This window comes from Mesoplodon mirus, assembly GCF_964341445.2.
Source record: "Mesoplodon mirus genome assembly, chromosome: 12".
In the NCBI taxonomy this organism is placed as follows: Eukaryota; Metazoa; Chordata; class Mammalia; order Artiodactyla; family Ziphiidae; genus Mesoplodon; species Mesoplodon mirus.
This window is the reverse complement of record NC_138988.1, coordinates 3,985,747-4,009,867: the sequence shown is the minus strand read 5'-3', so window position 1 is coordinate 4,009,867 and position 24,121 is coordinate 3,985,747. Positions and strand designations below refer to the sequence as shown.

General features: G+C 44.6%; 1 protein-coding gene across 1 annotated transcript in view; it reads right to left on the bottom strand.

The window, feature by feature from the left end:
• The window catches only part of CCDC174 (coiled-coil domain containing 174), a 29,190-nt gene extending 17,973 nt beyond the window's left edge, over nt 1-11,217 (bottom strand). Inside the window, exons 1-3 of the mRNA XM_082638956.1 lie at nt 11,108-11,217; nt 7,771-7,875; nt 6,969-7,069 (exon numbers count right to left, since the gene is read on the bottom strand). Of these exons, the coding sequence (XP_082495082.1) occupies nt 6,969-7,069; nt 7,771-7,875; nt 11,108-11,149 (248 nt within the window). The 5' untranslated portion in view covers nt 11,150-11,217. The remainder of the gene's footprint in view (nt 1-6,968; nt 7,070-7,770; nt 7,876-11,107) is intronic.
• Nucleotides 11,218-24,121: the final 12,904 nt, after the last annotated feature.

The window sequence follows — 24,121 nt, the reverse complement described above, 5'->3', positions numbered from 1 at the left end:
TTAAAAATATGATCATGTCTATTTTATACAGAACATGAATAATGTATTCATGACGAATAGCTAATAAAAAACAAACATCAACCCTGGTATTTCAATACAGCAGTCTCTCTGCTCATGTTAATTCTAGAGACATTTATTCTTTCGTGGGTAAGACAGCTGACAATTCTTTTATTCTAGAAATACCTACGATGGTAAAGAGCCCCAAAGAAGTCATCTGAGTTTTTGCTTGTGAAGGATCACACTTAACCATAATAGAAAATTTCATTTCTAATGGTGTCCCAAGGGAATTCCCTAGCGGTTCAGTGGTTAGGGCTCTGTGCTTCCACTACAGGGGGCATGGGTTCAATCCCTGGTTGGGAAACTAAAATCCCACATACCATGCAGCACAGCCAAAATAGTATTAATAATAATAATAATAATAATAATAATAATAATGGTGTCCCAAGGCAATAAAGTCCCTTGGTCACACCGCTGTGTGCTCTGGAACAAGTGACTTAACCTCTCATACACCTCAATTCCCACATCACAATAGGAAAGATAGCATTGCCTCTTAGGGTTGTAATGAGGATTAATTAGATAATACATGTAAAGCATGCCACCAGTTACAGCCTCTTCGCTTCTGTGTCAGAAAGATTCCTCTTTCATTTTACACATTCATTCGCAAGCACTGACTACATAAGTGCCAAGCACTGTTTTAGGTGCATAAGACAAAGTTCCAGCTCTCATGGGGGTCACACTCTAGAGAGGGAGAAAGACAATAAATAAATCAATGAAAAAGAAGATTTCAGACAGTGAGAAGAAGGGAAGGAAATAAAAGCATGTTTTCCCAATAGAGGCCCTTTATCATGCATTGATGGAGTGCACTGTGGACCAGCTTAGTCATATCAACTTCTAAGAGGTTAAGTTGCTCTTTTTCAGATGGAGCTTAAGGTAACAAGCAGTCTCGTTACAGAATCTCATCATCTTAGTAAAAATAAAACTTCAAAAAATTTAGAAAACAAAATACACTGTCTGGACCGAGAAAATGGGCAGGACACTAAGATAGGGTAGTCAGGGGAAACCTCTCTGAAGAGGACGTTTGGCCTAAGGCTTGCATAGCAAGATGTCAACCATGGAAGGAACCTTCAGGGAGAAAGCAAGTCACCCAGAGGAAAGATGAAGAGGGAATGAACTTGACATATTCAAGGAGACACCAGCGTGGTAGAGGGTGCTGAACAAAGAGGAGAGTGGTACAAAATAAACACAACAGAGACAGGTGGGGACACAAGTGCAAGGGAAAGGATAAGAAGTTTGGATGCAGTGTAACAGAAAGAAGACAGTTTTAAGATGGCAGGAAGAGTCTTCAGATGAATAATGGAGGGACTTCCCTGGTGGCGCAGTGGTTAAGAATCCGCCTGCCAATGTAGGGGACACGGGTTCGAGCCCTGGTCCAGGAAGATCCCACATGCTGTGGAGTAACTAAGCCTGTGCACCACAACTACTGAGCCTGCGCTCTAGAGCCCATGCTCTGCAACAAGAGAACCACTGCAATGAGAAGCTCGCACACCACAACGAAGAGCAGCCCCTGCTCGCCACAACTAGAGAAAGCCCGTGTGTAGCAACGAAGACCCAATGCAGCCAAAAAATATACATAAATAAATAAATTAATTAATTAAAAAATAATGGAGATCAAGGAAGATGTCAGGGAAATGGCCACTGGATTAAGTAGATGAGGAAGTCATTGGTGACTGTAAAGAACATTTCTTCAGTCAAGTAGTGAAGATGGAACTCAGAGGGCAAGGGTATGGGACACTTATCTGGAAACCACTATGTGCCAGACACTATGTATCTCCTTTAATCTCTTAAAGGGCTTCATGAGTTAAGTATTAACCACCACACCTCACAGATAAGGAAAGAGTCTCAATGGAAAAGTAACTTGCCTGAGGCCTTACATCCTCATGGAACTACCTCTGCCTGTTGTAAGCTCTGGAGAGGTGCAGAAGTCCTGCAGATCATGGGGAGACTTGATTCCCCACGAGCACAATGAACGTATTATGTAAAAAGTTACTGGATAGAAAAATCATAGCAAAGTACCAAGGAATACTCTGTTATACAGAGGAAACTAAAAAAGATCATGCCCATAGTTAATACTCAATGGTGAAAAGTTGGAAGCTTTTACTCTAAGGTCAGAAACAAGACAAGGATGCCTACCCTTAACATTTTTACTCAATGTAGTATTGGAAGTTCTAGCCAGAACAATTAGGCAAGAAAAAAAAAAAAGGCATCCAAATCAAAAAGGAAGAAATAAAACTAACACTATTTGCAGATGACATAACATTATATATAGAAAATCCCAGGCTTCCCTGGTGGAACAGTGGTTAAGAATCCACCTGCCAATGCAGGAGACACGGGTTTGAGACCTGGTCCGGAAGATCCCACATGCCATGGAGCAACTAAGCCTGGGCACCACAACTACTGAGCCTGCGTGCCTGGAGTCCATGCTCAGCAACACCACTGCAATGAGAAGCCCGCCCACAGCAACGAAGAGTAGCCACTGCTCACCGCAACTAGAGAAAAGCCTGCATGCAGCAACAAAGACCCAATGCAGCCAAAAATAAATAATAAAAAAAAAGAAAAAAAAATCCCAAAGACTCCACCAAAAAACTGTTAGCACTAAGAAATGAACTCAGTGAAGTTGCAGGATACAAAATCAATACACAGGGCTTCCCTGGTGGCACAGTGGTTGAGAGTCCGCCTGCCCATGCAGGGGACACGGATTCATGCCCTGGTCCAGGAAGATCCCACATGCCGTGGAGCGGCTGGGCCCGTGAGCCATGGCCGCTGGTCCTGCGTGTCCAGAGCCTGTGCTCTGCAATGGGAGAGGCCACAACAGTGAGAGGCCCGTGTACCGCAAAAAAAACAAAAAACAAAAAAAACCCCCAAAATCAATACACAAAACTCTGTTGCGTTTCTATACACTAATAATGATCTATCAGAAAGAGAAAATAAGAAAACAATCCCATTTACAATTGCATCAAAAAGAACAGAAGAGGGCCTCCCTGGTGGCGCAGTGGTTGAGAGTCCGCCTGCCGATGCAGGGGATACGGGTTCGTGCCCCGGTCTGGGAGGATCCCATATGCCGCGGAGCGGCTGGGCCCGTGAGCCATGGCCGCTAAGCCTGTGCGTCCGGAGCCTGTGCTCCGCAACGGGAGAGGCCACAACAGTGAGAGGCCCGTGTACAGCAAAAAAAAAAAAAAAAAAAAAAAAAAAGAACAGAAGAGACTTCCCTGGCCATCCAGTGGTTAAGACTCCACGCTTCCACTGCAGGGGGCGCAGGTTCGATCCCTGGCTGGGGAATTGAGATCCCGCATGCCATGTGGCACAGCCAAAAAAAAAAATCATAAAATACTTTGGAATAAACTTAACAAAGGAGATAAAAGACCTATACACTGAAAACTACAGAGCACTGATGAAGAAACTGAAGATGATACACATAAGTGGAAAGATATTTACAGATTAGAATACTGTTAAAATGTCCATACTACCCAAAGCAATCTACAAAATCAAAGCAATCCCTGTTAAAACTCCAATGGCATTTTTCACAGAAATAGAATGAACAACCCTAAAATTTGTATGGAACCACAAAAGATCCCCAAAGAGCCAAAGCAATTCTGGAAAAGAAGAACAAAGCTGGAGGCATCATGCTCCCCGATTACAAACTATATTACAAAGCCACAGTAATCAAAACAGTATAGTAATGGCATAAAAACAGACACATAGATCAATGGAATGGAAAGAGAGCCCAGAAACAAACCCACACACATACGGTCATTTAATTTATAACAAACAAGCCAAGAATATGCAATGGGAAAAGGACAGTCTCTTCAATAAATGGTGTTGGGAAAACTGTACAGCCACATGCAAAAGAATGAAACTAGACCACTATCGTACACAAAAACTAACTCAAAATGGAATAAAAACTTGAATGTAAGACCTGAAACCATAAAACTCCTAGAAGAAAACATAGGCAACAAGTTCCCTGACATCCGCTGTGGCACTGATTTTTTTTGGATTCGACATGAAAAGCAAAGGCAACAAAAGCAAAAATAAAGAAGAGGAACTATATCAAACTAAAAAGCTTCTGCAGAACAAAGGAAATCATCAACAAAATGAAAAAGCAACCTATTGGATGGGAGGAAATATTTACAAATCATTTATCTGACAAAGGCTTAATAGCCAAAATAAACAAAGAACTTACAACTCAACAGCAAAAGAACAATCCAATTTAAAAAATGGACCTGAATAGATATTTTTTCAAAGACATGCAGATGGCCAACAGGTACATGAAAAGGTGCTCAGCATCACTAATCATGAGGGAAATCAAAACCACAATGAGATATCACCTCATACCTGTTAGAATGGCTACTATCAAAAAGACAAGAAATAACAAGTGTTGGTTGGTGAGGATGTGTAGAAAAGGAAACTTTCATGCACTGTTGGTGGGAATGTAAACTGGTATAGCCACTATGGAAAAAGAGTATGGAGATTCCTCACAAAATAAAAATAGAACTACCATATGGGGACTTCTCTGGCAGTTCAGTGATTAAGACTCTGCACTTCCAATGCAGAGGGAAGGGGTTCCATCTATGGTTGGGGAACTAAGATCCTGCATGCCGCACAGCGTGGCCAAAAAAGAAAAAAGAACTACCATATGATCCAGCAATTCCACCTCTGGGTATTTATCTGAAGTAAACGAAAACACTAATTCAAAAGATACATGCACCCCCATGTTCATTATAGCATTATTTACAATAGCCAAGATAAGGATACAATCTAAGTGTCCACTGATGTATGAACGGATAAAGAAAAGGTGACATACATACACAATGGAATACTATTCAGCCATAAAAAACAATGAAATCTTGCTATTTGCAATGTTATGGATGGACCTTGAGGGCATTATGCTAAGTGACATAAGTCAGACAAAGAAGACAAATACCATATGATTTCATTTATACGTGAAATTAAAAAAAAAACCCAAACAAACAAAAAAACTAACAAGTTCATAGATACAGAGAACAGAATGGTGGTCACCAGAGGTGGCAGGGGGTGGGGAGAAAATGGGTGAAATGGGTGAAGGGGGTCAAAATGTACAAACTTCCAGTTACAAAATAAGTAAGTCATGGGGATGTAACGTACAGTATAATGACTGTATTGCATATTTGAAGTCTGTTAGAAGAGTAGATCTCAAAAGTTCTCATCACAAGACAAAAAAAACTAACTATGTGTGGTGATAGATGTTAACTAGATTTATTGTGGTGATCATTTTACAATATATACAAATATCAAGTTATTATGTTGTACACCTGAAACTAGTATAACATTATATTTCAATTATATCTTAATAAAATACATATATAAAGCATAAAAAAATTATAGCATCTTTCAACAAAATTAAAATTCTAAGAATAATGTCCAGTAGTGAGAAAAATGTCTCAAAAATGAACATACCTTTAAGTCAAGTCTCATGTCTGTTGAGGATAGGCCAAACACTAAGAAAAACAATCCCCCAAATGGGCTAATATTCTGCCCTTTATTCTCAGACCCAAAAGAGTTGAGGAGCCTTAGCAACCACTGTTTTCAACTTTCATTATGCACTGGATCCAAAAGCACATGTGCCAGTCATGACAGACATTGAAACTTGGGATTCTGAGTCCAGGGTGATACTGCAAATAAGGGAAGAGCTCTTCTTTACAGAAGAATGCCAGCTAATAAACAGAATGAAAAAATAATAAACATGGAATGATAGAATCAGAAAAATTCTAACTCTGAAATCATCAGTGTAATAATTGACTCATCAGTGATGACAAAACAGTCGCATGAAAACATACTGGCGAACAGGATACTCACAGTCTCAGTTTCCCTCCTTAGATTGTTATTAATTACAAATGCGGAAGAGCATCTTTACCGTGGAAAAATCTAGCAGACCTACCTTAACTGAGTGATCAAAGTTATCATCACCAATAATGACTTAAACTGACATCATGAACCTCCCGATGTGATTCAATGGGAGGACATATCATCACCTATATATTCAATAGTATTCTTACCAACAACAGTTAGTGTGACTCTAATCAGATTGTGGGACACTGTAGAAACAACTGGGCTGGACTCTTTAAAAAACATTAATGGCATAACAGACAACAAAAAGGCAAGGGAAGTGTTCTAGATTAAGAGAGACTAAAGAGATATGAAAATTAAATGCAATGTGTACTCTTTGATTGACTCTTGGATTAAATGTTTTAAAAAACAATAAAGGACATAACCTTTATTTAGGATAACTGGTGAAATCTGAATATGGACCATATAATAGCACTATTTTGTCAGTGTCAAATTTCTTGGGTATGACAGTAATATTGTGATTATGCAGGATAATGTCCTTATTCTTAAAAGACATACGCTGAAATATTTAGAGGTAAAGTATCATGATGTTTAACAAAGTTTCTCTACACACACTGGAGAGAGGGAGGGGGAAGAAGAAAGTAAATTTTAAAAGATGTTAATTGGTGAACTTAGGTGAGGAGGATTAGAATATTCACCATACTCTTCTTTCAAATATTCGGTAGGTTTGAAGTCTTTCATATTAAAAAGTTGAGGGGGAAATTCAGTTTCTAAATGCTAATAGCATGCCACCTAGTAGCCCCAAACCACACCACCATGGGGACACTTCTTAAACACTTGTTGATAAGCTCACTGCCTAACAGGGGCTCAAAGTGGGACTGTTTCATCTTTTAAACTGAGGCTTTCTCTTATCTTCTTATAAGACTATAAATATGTCTGCAAATTATATTATTTTCAGAGTAATAGAGTATTTGGCTAGAAGGATGATAAAAATTAAAACTGTAAATCAAAAAGAGTAAAAGTTGAACTTTCATTCCTTTGCCTGGGTAGCCACAACGGCAGCTACGTTTATCAGAGCAAAACTTTACCTCGCTTTGTCCAAAGTCTTCTGTTCCTCAATCTTCTGTTCAGCATCCTTCTCAGCTCGATTAGAAACTCCTGTGTTTTGTCTGCTCCAGATACTTGGTTTCTGGAGAATAATTTAAAAAGACAAGACAGAATCACCAAACGATTGCAAACTCTCTACTTGTCTTGTACATCAGAAGGAAAAAAAAGATAATTAGATCTTATGAATCAGTGGAAATAACTAGACTTCTGACAGCCAACCTATGTCGTGCAAATACACTGTACATAGCAAAGCTGGAGCTGGAAAAAAAAGCCCTGATTAAATTAAAAAAATTTCTTTATACAATTGCAGTTACTTCTCTTTTATCTCCTGAATGATTACAACCGAATTCAAGACTAATGAAAACATATATAACAGAGATTTAGTAATACAAGTAACAGATACCATTAGCTATAAAATTGTAAAAACATTCACAACTCTTAAAGACCCAGCTATATTTCTGCTATATTTCTATATTATCTAATTGTTTATCTCTGTTTGGATTTATAACACCTGTAAAACTAGATAATCTTCCATGGGAATGTAAATAAACACATACTAACAGCATGTACTATTCCAAAAGAAGTGCTAAAGAATTAGATCATTATAATGCGCTTTTAAATCTTACAATTTCTATGTTAATATTTAAAACATTTCATGCAGATGTTCAAATACAAGACAGAAATTTTTATGTAGCAGACACCATGAACACTTTCAAAAAACCTAAGTACAGTGTAATTTCCCTATGTTTTGAAATGATGGAGATAATTAGATCTTATTTTTACCTTAGTAGTTGGTTTTGGTTTCCCCAAAACTCCAGCATCTTTTAGAAGTTTTTCTTGTTTGAATTCTTCTTGTTTTCGGAAGAGTTCAGCCTTAAGGTCTACCAACTAAAATAAAACCAATAAGCAAACAAAAACAATTAATTCTAATGAGTGACTGGATTTCTAAGTTTTTATAATTCTCAAAACAAGATTACAAGCTCCTATAAATGGACAAAAATGGATATAAAAATAAATGTTTAAATGTAGAATCTAGTACAAAATAAAACCAAGTCATATTTCATTCCAGCTCTGTTGTAAATGTATTTAACTTTCAACACTTCAAGGCTTTCCTCTGGGCAAGGGGAGAGTGATAAAGCAAGGTAAATGAAATCTGCATCTTTTTTTTGTTTGTTTTTTGTTTTGTTTTTTTGTGGTACGTGGGCCTCTCACTGTTGTGGCCTCTCCCGTTGCGGATCACAGGCTACGGACGCACAGGCTCAGCGGCCATGGCTCACGGGCCTAGCCACTCCGCGGGATGTGGGATCTTCCCAGACCCACAGCATGTGGGATCTTCCCGGACCGGGGCACGAACCCATGTCCCCTGCATTGGCAGGCGGACTCTCAACCACTGCGCCACCAGGGAAGCCCAAATCTGCATCTTTTAGATTCAGATTCAACTAACATTATTAGGCACCTTCTGTCTGACTGGCACTGTTCTTGGCTTTTTCTTGTAGTAATTTCACTTAAACATCACAACAATTTATTATTTCTATAGGAAAACGTCTTTGTTCATCAACAATCTGAGCACCAGTGTATGTCTGGCACTTAACATTGAAGAGCAGGATACCAACATAAATTAGACATACTCCTGCCTCAAAGAGCCTACAATCTCCTAAGAAATGTAACTTACAATACCAGTCAGTTGTAATAAATGCCGTGAAGAGTGGAATTAAGTAGCAAAAAGTTCAGATAAAGCAGTATTTCCTTCTGGCTAGAGTTATCAGAGATGGCTTTGAAATGATGCTTAAAGGACAGGCAAGATTTCAACAACTAGAAATAAAATGGACTGAGTGAATTTTGTTTCAGCATGTTTTGGAAACTGCAAGTTTAGCCGAACAACAGGGTTCAAGAACAGGAAAGCCAGAGCAAAGGGAACAGGGGAGTTGGGTCAGTCACCACTATCTACTCCAAAGAAGGATGTAATGACAGTTTCCTTTTTAAGGATCCAAGTACAGCTGCTTATACACTGTACATTACATTTATAAAGCAGATACTTATAAAGCCCAGCATCACAAACTAACTTTTAAGGGAAATCAAAATGACTGAGCTCAATGATTTCTATTTTGGAAGAAAGCAGTTTAAAAATAGGCTTGGCAGGGTTTTTAATAATGCCAAGGGCAGGTTCATTCTAGGGCCTAATACTCTAAATTTTAAAAAACAAATTTAAAACTTAAGCCTTGGGACTTCCCTGGTGGTCCAGTTGTAAAGAATCTGCCTTCCGATGCAGGGGATGTCGGTTTGATCCCTAGTCGGGGAACTAAGATTCCCACATGCCACGGGGCAACTAAGCCCACATGCTGCAGACTACAGAGCCCACGCTCCACAACTAGAGAGTGAAAACCCGCACACCACAACTAGAGAGAAGCCAAGCGCCACAACGAAAGATCCCGCATGCCGCAACTAAGACCTGACGCAGCCCAAAAATATGAATAAATAAATAAAGTTACAGGTATCACTAAAAAAAAAAGACTTGTACATTTAAGGAAAGAAAACTTAAGCCTTTTCTTCTAAGCCTTCTTTTTTTTTTTTTTTTTTTTGATGTGGACCATTTTTAAAGTCTTTATTGAATTTGTTACAATATTACTTCTATTTTGTCTTTTGGTTTTTTGGCCCAGAGGCATGTGGGATCTTAGCTTCCCAATCAGGGATCGAACCCGCATCCCCTGCATTGGAAGGCGAAGTCTTAACCACTGGACTGCCAGGAAAGTCCCTCTAAGACTTCTTAACTACATCAATTTTCTAGCCAGACATTTTCCTGTTAAACTTTTGAACTTTAAAATGAAGATGCTCAGGGCTTCCCTGGCGGCGCAGTGGTTGAGAGTCCGCCTGCCGATGCTGCCGATGCAAGGGATGCGGGTTCGTGCCCCGGCCCGGGAAGATCCCACATGCCGCGGAGCAGCTGGGCCTGTGAGCCATGGCCGCTGAGCCTGCGTGTCCGGAGCCTGTGCTCCGCAACGGGAGAGGCCACAACAGTGAGAGGCCCACATACCGCAACAAAAAAAAAAAAAAAAGAAAAAAAGAAGATGCTCAGAAAAGTGTCAATTCCCAGATGGCATTCACATTATGAGTATTGCTAATTTTAACCCGTCAGGAAAGGATAACTTTAATTTTACAGCTTTTTGATTCCTAATCCTCTAACATAATAACTAGTACGAATTTTCAGTATTAGACGGGGGAAAGGAGCTCAAATATTGGGCTACTTCCATCTTTTCCTTCACCCTGCTTGCATCCTAACATTCTGCAGTAAATCCAAGATTAAACCAAAGGTTAGGCAATTTGCTCTGATATAACGGAAAAGACAACAGCTTTGGAGTCAAACAGATGGAGTGAGCCCAGTTCTACCACTAAGAACTCAGTATGTAAGCTGGAGAAAGCCACTTCATTTTCTGAGCCTCAATGGCATCACCTATAAAATGGGGATATTACTAGCACCTGCCTCCTAAAGCAGTCAGGAAGATTCGATGAGGTAGTGCATACAAAGTGCTGGCACAAAAATACTCAGAACAGGTTTTCTTCCTAGAAGCAACTAACTTAATGCTGTTTACATTCTGTTAGACCTTACAGCTCCCAGGCAGCGCAGCCTACGGGTGTATTAACAACTGTTTAGTTCCTGGTGGGGACGCTGGGCATCTCGGACCCTGGGGAACAAATCACACTCTCTAATATTCTGGGGGGACCATGCCGGTCCCTGAACTTTAGGGAAACATATCTGCACAGCTAGCAGAGGCTGCGTTCCACCTCCGACGGTAACGAAGACAAGGCTGGCAAGGAGGCCTGGACTGTTGTCGCGGAGGGGAGGCAGGGACATTCCAAACCCGGAAAAGACACCAGGTTCTGGTCCGCGTCTGAGGGGCAAGCCTGGTGCCGGTGCACGGCGGAGGGGAAACGTCACGTTCAGGGTTCTGTAAGCAAGAAGTGGGCCCTGACTTTTTCTGGGAGAAAAGCCAGGTGCCGGGGATCCTGTCTGAGGGGAGGCCAAGTTTGGGTCTCCGAGTGAAGAAACAAACGAGGTCGAGATTCTTGTCCGGCAGAGGCGGGGAGACGCGGAGCCCGCAGCATCATCTACACCCGTACTCACCGAGGACGCCGTGACGTCCAAGGGCTTTTTCCTCCGGTCCATGGTCGCACTAGAACCTCCGGCCCAAAGCGAACGCCTCACCGGATCCCCACTGGCCTCTTATACCGGCTTCCGGCGTAACCGGAAGTGTCCTCATGAGAGAGGCGCTGTTTACGACGCTGACACCATCTTGAGAAGGTCATGATGTGGCGCGCACTGCGTCCTTCACTATTTTGAGAAGATCAGCGTGCCCAGGAGTGAAGCTAACTGCTAAGGCCATCTTGAAGAGGGCGGAAGGTAACAGGACTAGTGTTGTCGCCATCTTGAGAAGGGCGGCATACGTCTTAAAGAGCAATGCACGCCATCTTGAGTGGGGCAGTTGCGGGGGGCGGTTGTGTGTGTGGCGATGGCGCCATCTTGGAAGGGCAAGGGAACTGAAATGAATGTCTTCCCAGTGAAAAGAAAGATGGGTTAGTAGGACTGCAGAGATCTACCTAAATACCGTTTTAAGACCTGCTGTATGCTAGGCACTGCTTGGTGCTTCTCAAAGGTTAATTTATTTAAATCTCACAAGAGTCATATGAGATAAGGATTATTATATTAATTTTAGTAGAAATAACAATAATAATAACTAACATTGATATAATGCTATATATGTATAGTGTGTCACTTTACATATTTCAGCTGGTAAGAACAAGAACTCCAGAAGCCAACTTCCTCAGCTGGAATCACTGCTTCACCACTTATTGACTGTGTGACCTTGCAAAAGTTCCTTACTTGGTGCTTCAGTTTCCAAATGGGAATAAAATAGTATTTACTTCATGGGGTTCAGTTAGGATTAGATGAAGTAAATGAGCTCGTCGATAAAAGTATTAATGATTGTGGTAGACAGACCAATGACACATGCCCCCCCCCACACACAAGATGTCCATCTTCTAATCCCTAGAACCTGTAACTGTGTTACCTTATATGGCAAAAGGGAATTTGCAGATGTGATTAATGATTTTGAGATGAGGAGATTATCCAAATACTGTAGGTCCAATGTAATCACAAGGGTGTTTATAAGAGGGAGGCAGAAAAGTCAGAATCAATGAGAGATAAGAAGTAGCTACACTGTGGGCTTTGAAGAGGGAGGATGGGACCGCTGCCGAGGAATGCAGGCAGCTTCTAGAAGCTGAAGAGACAAGGAAATGAATCCTTCACTAGAGCCTCCAGTGTAGCACTGCTGACACCTAGATTTTAGCCTTGTAAGGCTCATTTCAGACTTCCCGCCTCCAGAACGTTAAAAGAATACATTTGTGCTGTTTTAAACCACTAAGTTTGCAGTGATGTGTTACAGCAGCAGTAGGAAACTGATACAGATGATAATGATTGCAGCAATAGCATATGTGTGTACCTCTTTTCATGGATTTTCTCATTTAATCCTTGCAAGGGTCACAGAGGTGGGAGCTATTTACACCATGTTACCAAGGAGAAAAGTGAGGCCCAAGAGGTTAAGTGACATGCAAAGGACATTTGCCAGCTAGCAAGTGATGGACCCTAGAGTCAAAAAATAACTCAAAGGCATTGAGTTAATTATTTGCATGCTATTTACTTGTAAAGAGGGGAACCCATATAGATTGACTTCATCTAATAAAGGCTAGAAGAGGATTTATATCAAAGAAAGAAGGGAGAAGGAAAAGCCGTAGACAGATTGGAAACCATGAACTTCAGTTTCCTTGCCTAGTTGCCACTGGTAGTGAGGCCGGTCAGTGTACTGATCTTGGGCTGCTAGAAAGCAAAAACTTTTAGTTGTTTATGGATGCCCCAGAAGACCTTGAGAGTTTAGCTTTCTCTGTATAATGCCTGTCAGTGTCCTGGCTGTCATCTCCATGTTCATTAGGCAGGTTTGTACCAATACCACCCTCTGAAGTTCTCGCTCCCGTGGCATCCAGCTGATTTCAGTTACCTTCCAAGCCATTTAAATTACTGGGAGCAAACCAGTGAGTCTCCTCTGTTCCCCCAGCCCTCGCACACATCCAGGTCTGGAGAAGCACAGAAAGCTTAATCCTGGATTGACCAGCATGCCTTCCTGGCACATCAACCATTTTTCACATATTCCATTCCCCAAATTCTCCTCTTCCTTTTATGCTTTCCAAATGTCTGGGTCTGTCTGGAATTTCCTTCCTCTACCAGGTACGAAAATTGAGGCCACAGCCCTCTGTTCTTTACCACACCATGCTCTCTTCCTGGGGTGTCATCTTCTAAACCAGATCTCAGTCCACTGGGTCTCCCACACGGACCTGGGTTTGTTCTGGAAGAAAGGGGTGGTCAGGACCCTCATCTGCTGAAAAGCACAGGATTTCCTCCGAAATCAGGCTCAGCCGAGCTGCACCCCTCTGGTTACCTTGAGAACCTCACATCAGCCCCCTCTGAGCCTCACTTCTCGCGCCCAGTTGGGCGCACGGATGTTTGAGATAAAGAGGAGTGTGGAAATGGTCTCTGGCTGAAAAGTGCTATGCATGCATCTCTCTCGGAATACAGAAGTTCACTCAGCGCCAGTTTTCTCGCCACAGAAGGCACGTGCCTGGCGACAGTCTGTGTTATGATGCTGCATGTTTTGCAGCGCTTTGAGCTCAGCTTGTCCCCTGACCCCTGTTGGGTCCCACGGGGGTAAGGCTGGGTGGGAGAGCTAGTATCTTCTTCCTTTTCCTCTCCTATTGGCCTTTAATTTTCTGTCAAATCTCCTAGGTACTTTAAATAAAGGTGGAGAGAGGCGGCCTTTGGGAACACACAGCAATTATTTCCCTGTGAGCACGGCCACCCAGGCATGCTCTTATTTTAAAGGGGGGCCCCGCAGTCATTTTCTGGCATGAAGATTCATGGCGACAGGGTTGCAAGTTGTAACCCGTGCTGCTATTGTAATGTTTTAATTGGTAATTAAGTCAAGAGGTTTAATTCAGCCCAGGCTCCTTTTGGCAAGTGAATGATTTCTCTCCACCCCGTATCCTGTTTCCTCAAACTGAAAATGTCTCTCCCAGATGTGTCCAGCCGCAGTGTCTTAACATTTGTTCAGTCTCCAACACACTGTCTCTGATAATAAATTACACAGCAGTGGATGAATTAGCCAAGTCCAATGTGTGGGAAAAGATTAGGTTGGATCTAAGGAAATTTAGGTTCTAAGTATGAGCACAGGATGAGGTATAAAGATACCGAGCCTCGTGCCCTGGATGACAAAGAAGCTAACATTTATTAGTATCAGGCACAAAATCAGTTATTGGCATTATCTCATTGAATCCCCACACAGCCTCAAGGGTGGGTGCTATTATTATTTTATTTGGCAGATAAGAAAACTGAGACACAGAGAAGTTAAGTAACTAGTCCAGGGTCACACAGCTAGTCTTGGCCCCAGGATTTGAACCCAGGCAGCCTAGTGCCAGCACCTCACACTGTCCTCCCTCTGTGGATCTGAGACTATATTCGCTTTGCATTAATTAATTAATTCATTTATTCATTCATCCATTCAACTTTACTGGGGAAGGGGGAAATTTTTATAGGAGCTGGCCCCAGAATATTTCTGCAGGAGGGACCTGTCATTAGGTCACTGCAGTCAGAAGGGACACACTAGGTGAATGCCAGGAGGCCTGATGGGGCAAGCTGGGACCGGACAAGGATCACTTGGTAACCTGGAAAGCCCAGCTGAGCTTGCAAATGTGGAGTAAATGGATGCTGAGTGGGGCTTTTCCTGCAGCCTGGGAAACTGGTGCTTGAAGCCATCACTGAAAAAAAGAGGTGCTAAGAACTCTACAGCCTTGAGAAAACTGCCAACAAGTAGGGCCCAAGTGCTGTCTCCCAACTTCAACCGAGCAGATTATTATGAGGAGGGGAAGATGCTTTACTATGTTCAACCCCACCCAGGCCCACTGCATAAACAGAGGCAGCTGGGAGGGGCAGAGGGAGCCTGAAGCCCAGTGAGGCCCTGCAAGGGTGGGGCACAGAGGGCAAGTCAGGGACCTGGCAAGGCCGGGGTGGGGGTATGCCTCAGAGTGTAACCGAGCAGGACACCATAGGGCCTTCCCAGGACAGACACCCCCCACCCCCAATGTACTCTGCCTGCCTCTTGTTTGTAGAAAAACTTTAGCCTCCTAGGTCTTCCCTGAGTTCCAAAGAATAAATTTAATCAGAGAAGTGAGAAAATGCAGAAACAAAGGAAAACAGTCAAACACGACAAAATAATAATACCTTGGCCATTAAACAAAGTCAAGGACCTTTAGCTCCTCCTCAAGAGCTGTAGGTAACATGCTGAGCCATATCTTTTGAGCTGTTTTACAGGTAGAGACCCTCACCAGGTGGAAGAAGTTAAATGTATGCTGCCCACAAGCACGTAGACCACAGGATGGTTGGAACCAGAAGGTTGATGATGTTGACTCCCAATTATCTCACCACCTACCAATCAGAAGAATGTCTATGAGCTGATCATGCACCTGCAACCCTCTCCTCAGCACCTAGCCCCTTCCTCTTTTCCGTATATTATCTCTGAACTAAACCTGGGGTGTTGGGGGTTGGTTCTTTGGGATATGAATCCACCTTCTCCCCAGGATTGCTGGGCTCCTCAGTAAAGCTGTCTTTCCTTTTACCCAACACTGTCTCTCAGTATTGGATTCTTGAGCCACAAGCAGCTGAACCTGAGTTCAGTGACAACAGGGTCTTGAAGGCCATGAAGTGGGAAAAAGCAGAGCAACAAAGGCTGCTTTTGCCCTTGCCCCCTGCTCCCCGCTTCTGGTCCTGAGTTATGTTCCTAGGGCCAAACTAGGGTACTTAGAACAACGGAAATGTATTGCTTCACAGTTCTGGAGGCTACAAGTCCAAGATCGAGGTGTCGTCACTGATGTTAACCTTGATCACCTGGCTTGACGCAGGATTTGCCAGATTTCTTCACTAGACAGTTATCCTCCATCCATGCTCTTTGGAAATAAGTCACCTGGATCAGGCCACCCTCAAGTGGCACTTTACGTATTTTAACTCATTTAACTTTCACAGTAACCTAATGGGGCAGGGCCTATCATCACCTCCATCTTACAGAGGAGGGACTCGAGGGAGGTTAGGTGGTGATGGAGGCCATGGGAGCTCTCCTGCCTCCCCGAGCAGACGGGGCTCCTGCACCCATCTCTCTCCAAGTCTGCCACCTTGTCTCCATCCTGCTTGTGGTCCTCACCCATCACGCATCCAGAGGTGGAAACAATCCAAGTTCCTTTGTGGCCCCAAGTCTGGAATGAGACTGTACCTGAAAGAAAGAGGCCCTGAACCACATTACTTCTTGCTGACACTCTTGGGTCCCGGAGTCTGGAGCCTGAGCTATTTATTGTGGACACCCTGCTGCCCACTTTCATTTCCGGCATGGTCTAGATGGACACAGATAGAGACAGAGTGGGGGAAGCGCCCTCAGGGGACGAACTGTGAAACTCACAAGAGGGACCCTAACAATGGCTGCGTCCCTCCTGGATCTTGCAAGGGAGAGGCAGGCTGCAGGGAAGCCAGGCATCAGCCGGGACCATGATTTTGGCATGAGGGAGCTAGGATCATGGTCTTGGAGGGTGGGGGAGGAATAGGGTCATCAAGACAGGGAGAAGCAGAGGCTGCCTGGGGGACTAGGGCTCTGTTTGGGAGCACACGTGCTCCATCCCTTCGTTCCAAAGAGCCTCCCCTGCACCCCAGCTCCATCTTCTTCCTCCCTGAGAATTCAGCCTCAAAATGACTCACACAGGAAATCAACTGTCGTGCTTTTACTCAAGCATTCTGTACTCAACACACAGCTAACAAGGGCCTGCTCTGTGCTGGGAATCGTGCCAGGGGTTCTGCACATGCTCTCCCCCTTTATCCATAGAGCGGCCTGGGGGCTGGGGGGAGGATTTTCACACCCATTTTACAGATAACGGGACAGAGGCTTGGAGAGTGAAGGTGACTCACAGCTGGTGTTGGAACCAGAATTCAATTCAGGGTTTGTTTGTTTGGTTTTTTTTTTTGGCCGCACCGCGCAGCATGCAGGATCCTAGTTCCCCACCAGGGATGATCGAACCCGGCCCCCCTGCAGTGGGAGAGCAGAGTCTTAACCACGGGACTGCCAGGGAAGTCCCTCAATCCAGGGGTATTGACTGCAAAGACTCCGCTCTTGCCACCCATGACTCATTCACTCATTCATTCAAAAAAGTTATTTTTGACCTGTGCATATATGCCAGCTGTTGCACAAGGCACTGGAGGTACAGAAATAAACGAGACGGACATGGTGCTTGTCCTCGTGTCCTCACATTTTAGGGGGAAGACAGATTCCCTCCCTCACCCGGTAAGTAGCACATCAGCTCATTGTGAATCACGGTCATTGCCATGGAAGGATGATGGTGATGTGATGTGAGAACAGAAAAGCATGATGGGGTGGGAGGGGATCTAATACAGACTGTGTGACCAGCGAAGCTATCTCTGGGCAGGTGACATTTAAACTCTACCCGAATAATTGGAAGAGCAACAGGAAAGGTATTTAAGGAACATCAAGAATGAAGGCCGTGGGGTCTGAAACAGGACCAGAGGGAAGGCAAGAGGGACTGGAGTAAAGTGAGGAGGGGGAGAAGGTAGGATGTGCAGTCAGGGAGGTGGCCAGGGTCCAGGTCCCGCAGGGCCTTGTAGATCAAGGTAAGGGGGCCAGAATTTATCCTGGGTGTGACAGACGCTGTTGGAGGGTTTTAAGGCAAGCAACGAGTCCCTTCTTTCAAGATGCCCGTATTTTAGAGCAGGGGTTCTTAACCTCAGTGCTGTTGACATTTTGGACTGAGTAACTCTTTGTGGTGGGGCCTGTTCGGGCTGGTCTGGAACTGGAGGATGTTTAGCAGCACCCCTGGCTTCTCCCCACTAGATGCCAGCCACCCCTCTCCACTCCACCCCACCCTTAGTCATAACAATGCCCCACCCCCCACCTTGAGAACCAATGACTTAACATATTAAGTTTACTTGTTTACTGGTTTACTTGCTGCTGTCACAGCGAGGAAGGGTCTGGATCTGCAGGAGAGACGACCTGTAGACCCAACCCTGGGATGCTTGGGAATGCCAGAGTTGGAGGCGGGCAGCTGAGCTCCAGGGCAGCTAGAAATTGTAATCTCTCTAATATCAGGACAAAGTTGCCTGACAGGCCACCTTGACTTAGAAGTCCAAACAAAGAAAATAATATCCAACACTGTTCTGGCTTATGAATCACTAACCTAACCTGACCACAACCCTGAGAAGCAGTTGCCTCTGAGATCCCCATTTTACAGGTGAGGAGGCTCAGAGAGGTTAAGCGACTGGCCTAAGGTCACCCAGCTAGAGATGGGAGGATTGAGACCCAAAATCAGATTTCTCTGACTCTACAGCCCATGTGTTGCTTTATGTGTGTGTGTGTTTACATAATAAATTCTAATATCTTTCCCGAGCTTGTTTTAAAAAATAAAGCCAGGATAGCCTTTTGTTTTCATCCAAGCCTGGGATTTATCAGGCTGTCCATCCAGGTCACCCAGAGAAGCCTTGCAGAAGCCAGAGCACCCCTCCCTTCTCCTCCCTCCTCGGGTCCTGTGTTTGGGTAACTACGCCTTCCATAGAGAGTACATATTTAATCATTTCCAGGGCCCAGAACATCTGCTGCACGGGATGCTCGCGTTCCCTCCTGCAGGTGCGTGGTTCTGCGTGGGCGAGACAGAGCGTGGAGAAGACGTGCTATAAATGTCAGCACGATATTCACACCCGACTGTCTAAGAATTAATAAGCCTTTGCCGAACGGCTTCTGTCGGCAGCCCCAGGCATGGGGGACACACCCGCTTCAGGGACCGTGCGTTCGTGGTTTGTGCCGTTGGTATCGTGAACGCGTGGGGTTGTGTTCTGGAGAGGTGGGAGCACACGCACGTTCATGTTCACACAGCCCGGCCAGAACCGAACCAGCCTGGTGGAGCCCAGCCAGTGAGTCAGCCGGCTGCCGCCCAGGGAAGGGAAGCAGGGTGGTGGTGATGTTTTCAGATGGAATGCTGCTTCCTGCCGCCAACGGAAGAAAAAAAGTCTTCCTGGTAATTTGGAGGAAACAAACAACCAAATCAAACCCCAACTCTTAACCAGCTCTAGGGAGACTCATGAGTGTGAGAGGTACTTTATCATAAAGGAGTTGGGCTTCTCTTCACACGTGAAAGCCTGTCTGTTTCTCACAACCAATTTTGAAAACAAGCCAGAGTGAGTTTTACCAAGGCTTCTGTTTCTTCCTCCCTTGGATCATTAGAGAGACAGCTCTTCATTCTCAGTGTCCTTACCTGAGGTGTGTTCCCAGCCTTTGGTCTATCACATTGTCCTGGGATGAGACCAGACGGTGGGTGTCTTGCTAGGGCATTGGGAATAGGGACAGACTCCTGGTAGCCAGGTCTAGGGGGTCCAGTGGACATCTGAGGTCTCTCTCTGTCCTGTGTCCAATCTCCCTTCTGGTGAGAGCACCCCAATTTATTGTGGGGAACCACCATTCCCTCACTCTAAGTCTACATGGTTTGGGAGGAGCTGGCCCCCTCCTAGTTCTGAAGATGAAGATGTGACCCAGGCCCAGCCAATCAGCAAATTCCATTGCCGTGGGCTCAGTCATTGGTTTAAGGATGGGTACATGACCCAGATTGGTCCAGTGAGCGACAAGTCTGGGACCTTAGCTGGAACTATCGGGAAAGGGAAGTTCTCTTTTCACTGGTGTTGCCTACAGCAAAGAGGGGAGGCTGGGGCTGCTCAAAGTCATCTTGCCACCAAGAGGGGAGGGCCTGTCACAGAATAAAGCTGACCTAGAGGAAAGTAGAGCTCAGAATATGAGCAATAGAAAGCTTCCAGATGACATTTCTAGGGCACCTAGGTCCACCCGTGCCTGAAGCTATCATGGCCCTGGGCTGTATTAGATAAGTGAGGCCATATATCCCTCTGTGCTCAAGCCAGTGTACATTGGGTTTCTAACACTCTCCACCAGGAGATCCTTAACTCACACCAGACATTTACTTAACCAAGGGATCTGATGCTCCCAAGAAATTAGGGCAGGGCTCAGTTCAAGGGCAGACTGAGGATGCCTGCTTATAGCTAAGAAGCTTGAGTCTGGTAGATGCTAAAGGCCCAAGCCCAAGACTAGGAATTTTCCTCCATGTTGTGTGGTAATCAAAACCAATCCTATGTGTAAAGATGCCCAACGTCATTAGTTATCAGGGAAACATAAGTCAAAACCACAATGAGATACCACTTCTCACCCACTAGGATGATCAGAATTTTAATGGAAAAAAGCACATCAGCAAGGATGGAAAGAAAGTGGAGCCCTCATACGCTGCTGTGGGGAATGTAAAATGGTGCAACTACTTTGGAAAGCAGTCTGGCAGTTCCCCAAAAGGTTAAATATAGAGTTACCATATGACCCAGCAATTCCCTTCCAAGGTCTATACTCTAGAAAACGGGATACATGTTCACACAAAAACTTGTACACAAATTATTCATATCAGCACTATTCACAATAGTCAAAAGGTGGAGATGACCCAAATGCCCATCAACAGATGATGGGTAAACAAAATGTGGTCTAGCCACGCAATGCAATATTATTCATCCATAAAAGGAACGTGTGTTGGTATGGCTACAACACGGGTGAGTCCTGAAACACTGCACTAAGTGAAAGAAGTCAGACACAAAAGGTCACATATTATGTGATTCCATTTATAGTTAATGTACAGAATAGGAAAATCCACAGAGACAGAAAGTGGATTAACAGTTGCCATGGAATGGGGAAGGGAGAAACTTAGACTAACTGCTAGTGGGTATGGGGTTTCTCTTGTGGGATATGGAAATATTCTGGAATTAGATAGTTGCACAATATAGTGAATATACTAAAAAAACATTAAAATGTATACTTTAAAATGGTGAATTCTATATTATGTGAAGTGTTATCTTAAAAAATGCTATATAAGAGAAGAAAAAAACAGCTCTGCTGGGAGGAGCTGAAAGAAACCAGGCAAGACCTCGTTCATGCGAAGGAAGTTGGTTAGAAGGGAGTGGCCCAGAGATGAATAACTAGGTAAGAGTATAAAGAATTTTAGACCAGGCTTATTTTTTGTACAAATACCCCACTTCTGCATGGGTTGAATGCCCAGCACTCAGCCACCGAGAGCCCAGCGGTGGATGCTCCAGGAAGTCAACCTGCCCCTAGGTTTGCCTCAGCGGGGGGAAGTGAGCCGGCCTCCAGCCTGCCCATAGGTGTCAGTTCCCCGCAGAGCTGGGGCGTTGCCCAGATCAGACATGAGGAATGGCGTACTTGGGACCCAGGGGAAAACAATCATGCGTGGCAGATGAAAGCTGAGGTCAAGAAACAGTGGGGAAACGGGGTGCCAGGATTTGTGGACTGAAGAAGGTGAGGACCATGCCACGTAATTCCAGCTCCCCTAGAAAAGACGCTTTCTTAAATCCATCCCTTATGTGTACACAGGGCTCTATAGCTTACAGATACTAATGATAACATTTGCAGCCCACACTGTCCCTGCCCTCCTGCCTGTGGCTTCTTACTGCAAACACCTGTGACTCTGCCTGCAGGTGCTTCTCTGGCCACAGGAGTAAACTTGGACCAGGCGCAAGGCAGGCTGGAAATGCCTGGGAGGTAATGCCCAGAAGCAGCCCTCAAACAACTACCAGTGGCAGCTGGTACCCCATCAATACCCCAGCCCTCTTGCCCCCTGGGAAGGGTACAACTCTTGAGCTGCATCCTCAGCCATCTCTCGGAGTTCCCCAGCAGCATCGAGTCCCATTGCCCACAGACTGCACATTATTGCACCTCCTCTTCCCTGTCTCACACCCCTGCTCCTTTACATTACAACCTGGATTACCTCCAAGTAAACTACTCGCATGGAAATCTTAAGTCTTAGAGTCTGCTTTGGGGGAACCCAAACTCATAAGAGCTCACATTTATCGAATGTTTAGGGATTAAGCTAAACTTTACACAGATTATCTCACCTACGCTTACGACACCTCTGAGGTCAGCATTGTTATACTCACCACATGAGAAAACTGAGGCTCAGGAAGGTGAAGCAACTTACCTGCTGGCTGACAACACGGATTCATACACAGGCAGGCTGAGCAGTTTCCAATAAAATCACCTCTTTCCTGCACCATGAACCTCCTGTGGTCTTGATCCAAACATCAAATTGACTTTGCCTTGAGCGCTGACTCTGGTCACTGTGTTGAGAAGGTTTCTGAGGCTTCATCTAGGCTCTGTAGTGAGGAGTTAGACCTTCATCACTGGTGTCTGCCCAGCTTCTCTTTCTCTTTTCTTCGGGAGAATGGCTCCTTCCTGACTCTGTGATTCCGTGGGCTGCCAGTCCTGGTAACCAACATCCAGCCCCACCACTGAATACATGACTCCAGCTGGCCAATCTGAGACCTTTCCTGAAATTTTCAAATTGGAGGGAGAGGGGCATGCTCTCAACCTTTCCTCCAGGTTAGGAAACAGAAAGGAGGTAACCTCAGAGCTGCCAGCTGCCAGTCACCAAGAGCCTTGCCTGAGAAAATAATGCCAGCAAACATCCAATCACCTAGACGAGAAATGAGGAGGTGATGGGGACCTGATGAGGTTCCCAGGAGGGCCCAGAGCTTCCCTGCTGCCTGCAGCTCCTTCTCTGGCTTTCTGAGCTACTCCAGTAGCTGTACAACAAACCCCTTTTTGCTTCAGCTGGGCTGTCATTTCCAACCAAAAGAGTCCTAACGGAATGCCATGATTGATTAGTAATGTCTGCCTTAGGGAAGTGAGTAGGGAGCAGAGGTTCATGTGGCAGATATATCCCATTCCTGGCTAAGGGTTTGTTTGAGACAGTGAGCATGAACCATGATTAATACTCTTAAAGCAATAAGAATATTAGTCATCAAACCATTAATAAATACTTACTGAGCCCATACGCTTGCCTAGTCTGGTGCTAAGTACCCGGGGACCATAACATGAGAAGGGTGAACAGAATTAGCATTGAACATCTACTGTACACTGGATGCTTTATACGTGTGTCCTCTAATTTTGTTTCACCATCATAACACCCAGTCCTGAAAGATTTTATTATCCCCATTTTAGAGATGGTGACCTGAGGATCAGAGCTAGTCAAAGGCATTGGATTCAAATCCAACCCTTTGGTCTCTGGTCTGAGGCTCTTTCCACCACACCACTTGCTTATTGCACTTTTTCATTTATTCCATATACAGTGATTTGGCTAAAAGCAACAACAGCATGACAACACTATCATAGCAGCTACACTTTCATAGTCAGGCATGGCTGTAAGCACTTAGTATACACTTGCCAGTTCCTATGTTAACTAGAAAGGCAGAAAAATAGGTGAATAGGTGTTTCCTGCCCTCAAGGAGCTCGTTATCCAGCCAATGAGACAAACACTTTGGTGGGTAATTGATAATTTCATGTTCACATCCACACTCTCAACCTAACGATGTCAAGACTCAGCTTAGGGGCTTCCCTGGTGGCCTAGTGGTTGAGAATCTGCCTGCTAATGCAGGGGACACGGGTTCGAGCCCTGGCCTGGGAAGATCCCACATGCCACGGAGCAACTGGGCCCGTGAGCCACAACTACTGAGCCTGTGCATCTGGAGCCTGTGCTCCACAACAAGAGAGGCTGTGATAGTGAAGAGGCCCATGCACCACGATGAAGAGTGGCCCCCGCTTGCCACAACTAGAGAAAGCCCTCGCACAGAAACGAAGACCTAACACAGCCAAAAATAAATATAAAAATAAATAAATAAAAGATTACCATAAAAAAAGACTCAGCTTAGGAATCACCTCCTCCAGGAGGCCTCCCTGGATTCCCCCAGCCTCTAGGTGCTGGGGAGTCCTGGGTGGTCCATCTCTGATCTCCAGTTCCCAACACCAGACCTTTCCCAGAGTGGGTGCTGGGGAGTATTTGCTTCGTGAACATACACATAGAAGTCTCTGGGGATGAATGAGGGAAGGGATGGATGGATGACTTTCCAGGGTCAACAGGAAAGCAAATCTCTGGGGCC